At 38.7% G+C, this 10,741-nt stretch overlaps 2 protein-coding genes and 1 long non-coding RNA gene across 3 annotated transcripts; all 3 read left to right on the top strand.

The window, feature by feature from the left end:
- Positions 1-864: 864 nt before the first annotated feature.
- Positions 865-6,214, top strand: LOC106087235 (uncharacterized). The gene is made up of 3 exons (XR_001221243.2): positions 865-1,375; positions 5,290-5,517; positions 5,985-6,214. It is a non-coding gene; the product is annotated as an uncharacterized LOC106087235 (long non-coding RNA).
- Positions 6,215-7,127: 913 nt separating this feature from the next.
- LOC106087226 (SNAPIN protein homolog) lies at positions 7,128-7,610 on the top strand. Its single transcript, XM_013252200.2, has one exon. The coding sequence runs from the start codon at positions 7,200-7,202 to the stop codon at positions 7,608-7,610; it is 411 nt and encodes a 136-aa protein (XP_013107654.1). The 5' UTR covers positions 7,128-7,199.
- Positions 7,611-7,672: 62 nt separating this feature from the next.
- LOC106087225 (methyltransferase N6AMT1) lies at positions 7,673-8,378 on the top strand. The gene has a single exon (XM_013252199.2). It carries the CDS (start codon positions 7,673-7,675, stop codon positions 8,330-8,332), a length of 660 nt encoding a protein of 219 aa, XP_013107653.2. The 3' UTR covers positions 8,333-8,378.
- Positions 8,379-10,741: the final 2,363 nt, after the last annotated feature.

The following is a 10,741-nucleotide window of genomic DNA, read 5'->3' as shown; positions in this document are numbered from 1 at the left end:
TACTGGTCTAAGGATTGGGTCAGGGTGTCTGTTCTTATACTGTTAAAAGCCCTCTTGACGTCAACGCATAGCGCCAATGTGTACGTCTTGGCATCTATTTATTTTATGCACAACGTCAAGCAGGGCTGCCAGTATCTGAGCTATTCATTGGATGTCCTACTCTTTATCATGGTATCCACATTACATGCAGTGGAATAGAATCGAGCCTATACCATATGAAATTTCAGAGATATATCTATACCCGGTCTCAAAAGGTAGTTTTTTTCCTAGCTTTTTTTGTGAATCTATCCCACAATGTTTATTTTCATGGTTTTGAGTAGAGAGGACGTAAGGTTTATTGGCCTTTGGTGCAGCATAATTTGCCCTAATTTGTATAAATACCACCCTTGATGATTTGCGTGTAATTTTTATTTTCACCATTGTATGAAGGCAGACTTTTTTCACATAGTGTACATTCTTCTCATTTGACCAATGAGAGGCTATAAATGGAGCTCAACAACAGTAATCGTATAGCGAAACCATAAGGTGAGATTCATTTACTCATACAACATTATATATCAGTTAAGGCCCATTAAAGAAGAGCAACATCCCCAATCACATTGAACTGCCCATGACAAGCGGTAAAGAGTTGGGGAGGATTGTGTCGAATGAATGTGGTGAATAAGACAAACAACTTTTTTCTTTGGCCTAGCAAACGTACACGATATGTGAGTGATGTGTACACATACAAACACATGTATTTCCGAACTGTTTATGCTACACCGCCAAGCAGCATGTTACACACAACAACAATAACGAAGCAATTTTTCTCTGCCTCTGCTTGGGTCGTCAACGCCGTCACTGACGCCGGTTACGCCATAAATAAGGGGAATTTTTAAAAACTTTCTGTCGAAACCGAGGTACAGTCTTAGTGGGAAAAAATTATGGGCATTTCTTCTGTTTACGCATTTCACAAACATCTGGATGGGTTTGTGTGCATGTGTTAAAGGAAATGCGTTGAGCGGATTCGGCAGGTCTGTCGGTCGGTTGGTCGGTATGTCACTTTGAAAATAGTCAATGTAAACGACGAACGATTATGTGTACCTACCATGTAAAAAACAGAAAAAGGTCAGACAAAAGGCGTTTGGGTGTGGGTTCATGGATAGGTATGCGCCTTCTATACCCTCTCTGAAGGTCATAAACACCATGAATAGAAACTGATAAATTTATAGACCACATTGTACAGTAGGTGAGCATTTACACGCACTTTTTCCCCTCTCCCAATGGCGACACTGTGTGGCACAATGTGATGGCGTGTGTTTGTAGTACACCTTGAGAAGGACATACCTACTATTAATTCCTTTCAATGAAATATAACTGTACTGAATATACATAGGTATGTATGGACACGTACACACATATAAGTATGTATTTATTGCTATTTAGATATTAAGAGTTTTCAACGTTAATTACAGATGCATATTCGTAATTGTATATAAAATTATAGAGTAAAAAATATGTCTACCTATTGAGGTTATTATTAGTTATCCTTATAAAAAGATGCTTTTGTTCCTTATCTTCATAGTGAAATTACAATAGTTATAATATGAAGACATTTATTACCCTATTTACACATATTGATTAACATCGGTATTAACAAAACTTAATGTAGCTTTGAAATAGGTTTATCTGACAGATTTCCCTTTTTGGACTGTCTAATAAACCAGTTTTAAGGCTTCGCTTAGTTTTGTGAATACGCCGTAAAACTGTATCTTTATATGGAGCAAAGAGAAAAACGTTAACCCAGCGACGGGCACACAAATTTTTGCTCAAATTTTTATGTTTGTCATAGGTACATCAAATATAGTAGGTACATGCTTCTCGGTTTCGAAACAAAATATGTCTAACAATGGGATGAAAACAAATTAAGTGAAAAAAGCCTATAATATTGTTTCAATCTCAATATCCTATTGAAGTGAGTAAAGCCAACCTCGCTTTGTTGAAGCTATTTGCAAAATATTTATCTACTCCTCCATTAACTGCCTAACCTATCTCAGGTGTGTTTACTCGAAGGTGTGTACTGTAACCAAAAAATGGGCAACTATATCCAAACATAGTCCGATCTGAACCACACTAAACAGAAATGGCTAGAAGTTTACCAGAACTCACTGTGCCAAATTTCGTCGAAATTGGATGAAAAATAACCAATTTATTGCCTCAAGACTTTAAGTCTGGAGATCGGTCAATATAGCGGTTATATATAACTAAAATCCGATTTGATGAGATCAGAAGATCAGGTTTATATACAAAGAATACGAAATCATCAAAAATGGTTTGAAAAATATTTTTATACCCAAGATATCTGCAAAATTATAAATACCCAGGTATTTACCCAATTTACCGGGTAAATACGTTTTGGGTATTTACCCATCGCCCATCTATATTAATTATTGGAATTGGTTTATACCTTGATATAGCTTCCATATAGACCAATGACCCTATATTACTTCTGGAGCCACAAGAAGGGACAAGTCTTATCCTTAAGCTGAAATTGTGCACAAAAACTTATTTTATGACTTCCAGCTTCCATGTCTAAATCGGACTATATTCTCCAATAGGATCCATAAAAACTTTTTCTCGATTTTCTTTCATATGTCCCAAAATGGCGCAATACTTCTATAACGACTTTCATCGTCGATAACGAGTTGCCTTAATCGGTTAATAACCTGATATACAGTTGAACCTCGATTATCCGGGTCGCTCGAACCGTGCTTAGCATGGAAAATCGAAAACACCGTTAATAGAGTTTTTTTTCAAATGTCAATATTTATGTATGTATGCATGTACCCAAAAAATGGCTCTGAAATTTTTGGACTACTATTGTTTTCAAAAATTCCAATAGAATACTGTATGCCTCTATTGCTTGACCTAATGCGGAATTTCTGGGTCTTACGTTTGTTTCTTCGAAATTCTCAATTGCTTGTATTTTTCGCTTTTGTTAGCCGTATGAATTATGACATCAGATTCTATAGCACAGGATCATCATCGCACTCTCTCTAATTTGAGAGTTCATTAATTGAACATTACCATATTTCAGCAACATAATTCACTACTTCCACATCTTGGGACAGCAGGTTGTTCCAAACACTACGTTTAACTTGCCGAAAGGAAATCAGCCCAAGAAAAACCCTGGATGATCGGGGAGATTCGCAATATTGTGAACGAGGTCCGCAGACTTTTTAACAGAGCACGCCGGAAGTTTATTGGAAAGTGTATTACACACGGCTTAAGGAATACAATAACATTACCAGATCGGCAAAACGTGCCTCCTGGAAGGTTTTCTGCGAACAGGCTAATAGCGTTAATGACGCGGCCAAGATAAAACAGTTTCTCTCAAAAACCCATGTCCAAACTGAACCTTTAGTAGACGACATGGGAGTGAGAGCAGAGACAATGGAGGACATGTTGAGGCTTTTGATAAAAACCCATTTTCCACAGGAAACGACGGGACTCACGGAGATACCGGAATCTTGGAATAATGACGTTGATCGAAGGTTTATAACGGCGGAATTTATGGCGAAGGAATCCTTGAGGAGCTTCAAACCATTTAAGTCACCCGGACCTGATGGAATATTTCCGGCGTTACTACATAAAGAGGTAGTCTATCTGGCGCCTCATCTGGCCAAAATTTTCACAGCGTGCCTAGGACTTGCATATACTCCGAAAGCCTGGCAGGTGGCAAGGGTGGTGTTTATACCCAAGCCCGGCAAGGCAAGTTATGCGACACCAAAGATGAACATTGAAGTCGAGTGCGAGGCACTGCTGCCATCGGCACAGTCTTGGATGGACGGAACCTAGTATTGCCATCTGGAAGATCATCTTACACGGATGGATCAAAGCTAAAGGACAGAGTGGGCCTGGGGGTATACATTGAGAACCCAGGGACTGAGATCTGTTTTAGACTGCCTAACCGTAATACGGTCCTGCAGGCGGAGATCCGGGCGATCACGGAATGCGTGAAGTGGTGTGGTGCTAAAGCGAGGACGTCGAGTGTGAACATCTTTAACGACAGTAAAATTGCCTTAAGGGTAATAACAACCAGGACGGTAAGTTCACGAACAGTCTTGCAGTGTAAGAAGGAGATTAACGCCTTCTCTGTGGATGGCAAATCACGCACCGTTTGGGTGCCGAGCCATAACGGAGTAAGGGGAAATGAAAGGGCAGACGATTTGGCGGTGAAGGCAAAAGGAGTGCCGTCAATAAACTTGGTTAACCCGAAGCCTTTCGGGTCGTCGCAGTCCGAGTTAAGGCAGTGGGCGACGAATGCGCATGCAACATTGTGGAAAAGCGAAACGGTCGGTAGGATAGCGAAAATCCTATGGGGGTCCAGATCGTGAGAAGACGAGACTATTAGTGAAAGGAAGCAAGAAAGAGACCAGTTAAGGTATTGGTATCAAAACGGGACACATAGGACTACGAGCTCATCTATGTAAAATCGGTGCGATTTTGAGACGTTGGAGTATTTCCTTTGTCATTGCCGGCTTTCGCATCTAACAGATACCGGCACTAAGGTGGAGACACAATACGAGACATTAACCAACTTAGGGGAGTAGTATTGAAACCAATTAAGAATTTTGTAAGTAGCACGGAATTCTTAACTTAACATTTTCTTTTTAGAGGAGCGCACAACAAGCCGATTACTGGCTTAGGTGTATGTCCATAGTGGCATGGGGCGGATTAATATCTTTTCAACCTAACCTACATTGGCGCAAGATATACCAGTTATCTACAAACGTGTCTTGATATTCAGAGATATAAAATTATATCTCCTTTTTGAAGCCAAAAGTTTTGGATGATTAATTTACGGTGTTTGAAGCTTCGGATTGCTCCTTGTTCCTAAGGCTGAATTAACCTGTGGAATTTGGCCTAAGAATATTACTGTAACTTTTTCGGATTTCAGAACATTTTCATCTGGTTGTGCTCTCATCCATAAGCACTTTACGTTCCTTATCGAAGCTAATGTTTTGTAGAATTTGTCTTACTTCTGGCTTTTTTTTTTAAACCATCCATAGATTAACTATGGGGCATACTTTAAAATTGGTTTCTTCTTTTTTTATTAAATAGCAAAAAATTTTGTTTGTCTACATCATATTTTTTTTTAACACAAACCAACCGAGATGTGTATTTCTTATGATCTTTAATCAGTTCTAATTGTTCCTGATTTAAAAGATTTTACGTTCTCTTCTTTTCTCTTTTGTTGTTGGAGCTATTTTCGAACAAACACCTTGACCTGCCATTTTTCAATTACAGACTGTCAGATGGAACTTTAACTCCAAATAAAAAGGGGTAACCCAGAATTGCACATCAATCAAGTGTGTGGTGCGAGGATAATATAGGTAAGCACGTTTAATAAAGGGAGCATTATTGAAGCACGGATAAAAGAGGTTAACAACGGTTAATAGAGGTACAAAAGCAAAAGCACAGCATGGCGGTTAATAGAGGCATAGATAAACGAGGCTCAACTGTACATAGCTCCAGGTAAGCCGAATCTTGGTTGTATCACAATGGACCTAAAAAGTGTTTAGAAAATAGACTGACTGACTGACTGATTCAGACTAAAGCGGTTTGGGTTAAACGCATTGCATTGAAAACGACTCGTTTTGCATATAAATGTTATAAGAACAAAACGATTCGTTTACCACAAAAACAATTCGTAAAGGCAGGAGTCAAGTGATTCGCGAATAAGATTCAAATCCAATCGCATCGTGAATTAAAATTCTTCGTGCTTGAGCTAGTGAAAATCATTACACCAAAAAAAATATAGACCTATATTTGACCGATTTAATAGACTTAAAAAACACTTTTCAAACAAAGGGTTAATTGGTTTATAGTTTTTGACATAGAAATTCGATTTTCTTTTGAATAACGACAACGGCGACCAAGAGGATAACCGCAGAACCCTGATGATGGTATATTAAGAATATTTACTTCCTATTCAAAAATAGGTCCAAGTAGCAGTGACCCGGCTGGAGAACAACAAGGCAGCAGGAGCAGATGGGTTACCCGCTGAACCAATCAATACCAAACGAGAATAAAACTTATCGTGTGATCTCTTTAATATCCTGCTGGGGAAGATTAATTGAAATTTTAGTTTTTAAGAGATTTGTGATTACAAACGTAAAATTATAAATACAAACATTAAAAATGTGAAAAAATAAACAAAATGTTGAGAAAACTTTAAAATCTAAATAAACCATTTGCCATAAGAGTGTATTTGGATACAACTCTGAAATTGGAAAACTTTATCGGCTGGGCTTGTGACTTTACCTTCTTAAATCTACCTAGAGTGGTAATAAGTTCCATGACATAATTACCAGGTATTGTACCGTAAACAGCTGAGTACAATTTTTTCTCACGAAGTGCACTGTCAACGAGTTTTGGTTGGTGTGTGTATTATAGTTAAGAATTTCGAATTAGTAACATACTCAAAATCAGAGTGGCACTAATCACTGATTATGACAGATAGTGCACTCAATATTTTGTTGTTGGGCGACAGCTCCTACCTGTAAATGAATATATCTTGATAGTATAAGCCATAAAGTCGATGAATAAAGCTGCAGTTATATATTACGCGGAGCACTTATGCGTGCTTAAGCAATCAGATGCGCCCACATGCGTTCTTTGGGTTGAGTTACATAAAATGCGGCTTTCACTTCACACGAATTTTTAAAAATTAGCTTGTTTATATCATTTTAAAATTAATTTCAATGGAAAGTTAAAATAATTTCTCTAATTTATGGAATGCAAAACAATTTGTGAATAGTAATCATATTCAAATCATATGTTTTGCGCCTTGAAACCCGTTTAAAGTTGAGAGTTGATTAACTTATTCCGTTAGATGCGTGCGTGCATTAGTTGTGTAACTCACACAACGGAAACTAACCTATTTTAATTTTTTTATATGCTAGTCTAAGTATGCATAAGTTCTGCACAAGGTATGTAAATCCATCATAAGCTTTTGATGTGCCGTGTAAACTCCGCTTTAACATGAAGTTTACATAAGAATATTAAACACAGCTTTGGATTTTCGAACATAAAATCGACCATTCGATTACTTTTTATCCAATAAAAGTCTACTCTGTTTTACGCAAAAATTCGATTTATCGATAAGAATTTTAGCTCCCTAAATGAATAATAACAAATAAAATAAAAATTCAACGATGGATAAAGATTCTGATAGCACTGTCACATCTTTGGACGAGAATACCGAAAATTTTTGCAGCAACCAAACCAGAGATATTCTCGGCGAGGGCATTTTAAACCTTTTTAAGCCTGTAGTGGAAAAATTGGACGAACGTATTCAGGGAACAAGAGAAGCCCAGAAAGAACTTAAAACCCAATTGGACATATTGTCGGTTCAGTTAAGGGATATTGAAAAGGCTCAACACAATATACCTGAATTCTCCGATAAGGTGAAAGAATTGATAAACGTAAAGCATAAAGTTACCGTTATTGCAAATATCCTAACCAGCAGTCAAGAGCGGTTGGCCGGTCTGCACAAGCTAATCGAGAAGGAGCAGAGAAGGAGACAAGCTCTGTTAGATTCGGCCATCAGTACAAATATCTCATAAAGAAGTTAAACTAACTTGTGAGAACGTACAAAAACATAAGCAATATTTAAGAGACAAGGAATATGGAGACCCCACATATCGATCATTTATCTACTCAGGACTACGAGAGTGTTTACGAGCCAGCCGAAGATTCATTCCTGCTATTGGATGCCTTAGAATCCGATTTGGAGTTTATAGAAGGAGAATTGAAGCCACTTGTATGTTTAGAAATTGGACCTGGTAGTGGTATTATAATTACGGCTCTTTCCAAGAGACTGCAAAATAGTTTCTGCTTTGCCTGTGATATAAATCGAACAGCCTGTCAAGTAACAAAAAGAACCGCCGCAAGAAACAACGTACAAGTCGAATGCATAGTAGGCAATTTGGTGGATGCTTTCAAATCGAACAAAGTTGATTTATTAATATTCAATCCCCCCTACGTTGTGACCTCGGATGATGAAGTTTTATCTTCAGAGACCTTTGGTGATTGCACTCGTGGCAATCTTGTACATTCCTGGGCCGGTGGTAAAGATGGAAGGCGTATAATCGATATTTTGCTTTTAAAGTTAAATGAAGTTTTATCACCTAAAGGGTTTTTCTATTTGCTACTTCTTCGGGAAAATAAACCTGACGAGATTATTGAGAAATTACTGGAACTTGGCTTTGAGGGTAAAAAGTTTATGGAAAGGCGCATACCTGGGGAATATTTATATATTCTAAAAATTGAACGTTTACGTTCGTAGCATAAAATTATGTATAAATATAGTAAAAACATGTATCTATAAAAAATGCTTGATTTTATTTCAAAAAATAGAATACGCGTGGTTCCTATATGAAATTTATAATCTGTCTATCGTAACAGTGTAATAAATTTTTGAACGATAACAGCCTAAAAAATTTTTAAAATTTGATGATAATAGTACATATAACTTTCAATTTCATTATGCCAGTAAAACTTAACCACACTACCATAAAACAAAAAAAAAAGAGTACTAAAAACTAAGATATTAAAATTATTAAATTAGAATTAGCGTTGATCTACAGAAAATATTTTATGAGCCATGTGGCGGTCTTAGGTGTTGTTGTGACAAGTTTGTCATGTTTTTATCGGTTCAATACCCAGATCTAGAAACTTGAATGGGATGCATCCATCTGTTAGTTTGATTAAGATTGTAGGTCAGATGAATAAACGTGTTTCGTGAGGCCCCTGGTTACAAGTAGGCCTTCAATCCTGTTGTTGTTTATGTAGCCACATATTTGTATGTGGAGGTAGCGATCCTCAAGCTCGTTCCGGTGATTTGGACCGATTGCCGTGAGAACGTTACGGCCGTTGGGGAGGTTAACCTCATCAGGTTTTATGGGAGGATGGTATCCATGAACGGCATTCATTCGATAGCTGTTCACTACTTTCGCTACCATAGGTTAGGTTAGGTTTAAGTGGCAGTCTGCCATCAGACTCATCACTTAGACGTTTTCGTCCATTGTGATACAACAGGAACAGAAGAAGAAAGATCCTTCTAGTTCCTGCCGTTGAACCATCCAGATCCCAATAACCTGCGTGTGTTCACATCCGCTAATTGAGACAGGTTCTCAAAGAAATGAGAACCTAAAGTGGAACTCCTTCTAACTGCTAGTGCGGGACACACACACAGAAGGTGTTCTATAGCCTCTTCTTCCTCGATGTCCCGATGTACAGCTTCTGCAAAAGTCATTGCTGGCAACCTTCAGTCTGTCAGCATGTTTCCGATTAGACAGTGACCTGTCATGACGAACACAATGACTGAGATGTCTGTTCTAGCCAATGACAGCAAAGTAGTAGACCTCTTCAAGTCTAGATGAGGCCACATAGTTTTGGAATGCTCACAGCCCCGTCTTTGTGACCATCTATTATTCGTTGCCCTTCTGGCCTGGTCCTGAAAACTAAGCTTACATGTCGCTAGAGGCATATCCACAGATTCCAGTGTCCCTGGAGTATGTAAAGTAGATCCTAGTCTCGCAAGCTCGTCTGCTTTAGAATTCCCTGGGATATCTATGTGGCCCGGCACCCAGAACAGGTGAATTTTAAACTGTTCAGCCATCTTAATAAAAGATCTGCGACGGTTTCGAGGGCGGTTTTAGTGTTCAGAAATACGTTCTCCTGGGATTTAATGGTAGCCATTCCACCACTTCCCTAATCGCGATGATCTCTGCTTGATACACACTGCAGTGGTCGGGTAACCTCTTCGATGTGACCAGTTCTAGATCTTTAGAGTACAACCCCAAAGCCCACCTGGTCGTTTAGTTTGGAACCATCCGTATAGAATTCTATGTAACTTCTGTTACCAGGGATATCGTAGTTCCAATCGGATAACACAGTGTCCGTAGTCGCCACATGACCAATGAGAAAGCTCCCTTAACCTCGCGGCAGTGGTCGCTGCAATTTGCGTATCCACACTGTCCAGAGGCATAAGATGTAGCATTATATTCAGTGCATCAGATGGTGTCGTCCTCAGTGCCATCCTCAAGCCATCCTTTGAATCCAGTTAAGTATTAAGCAGTAGATGGATTTTTGAAGCGCGTCTACCAGACCACAACACCATATAGCATAATAGGTCTGACAACTGCAGTATATACCTAATGCATGACAAGCGGTCTAAATCCCCAACTTTTGCCAATGGCTCTCTTGCAGATGTATAGGGCAAAAGTGGCCTTTCTTGCCCTTTCCAAAATGTTGGATTTGAAGTTCGATTTCCTGTCCAGCAATACACCCAGGTATTTTACGCTTGCTGTAAATGGAACATTCTTTCCACCCAAGGAGACAGGTTCCACTCTAGGCAACTTGTATCTCCTTCTGAAAAGAACTACTTTTATCTTTCACTTTCGGTAGCCCACTTTGCAGTTGCACGTAGAGCTTCCTGAAGTATATCTCTTAGATTGCTGAGAAACTTTCCCCATACCGCAATTGCCACGTCGTCAGCAAACGCAACCACTTTTCCGCCTTTTTTCAGAGACAATAACATATTGTTAATGGCTATATTCCAAAGTAGAGGAGACAGTACACCTCCTTGGGGAGTTCCTCTGCTGACCCATCTTTTAAGATCCTCAGATTCCAAGCCTGCCATAATGCAACCTTTAGTAAGTAAGTTATTAATAAACTTTCTTACGGTAGAGTT

This window comes from Stomoxys calcitrans, chromosome 3, assembly GCF_963082655.1.
Source record: "Stomoxys calcitrans chromosome 3, idStoCalc2.1, whole genome shotgun sequence".
Taxonomy (NCBI): Eukaryota; Metazoa; Arthropoda; class Insecta; order Diptera; family Muscidae; genus Stomoxys; species Stomoxys calcitrans.
Note: the sequence above shows the minus strand (reverse complement) of the source record. Positions and strands in the feature narration are given on the sequence as shown.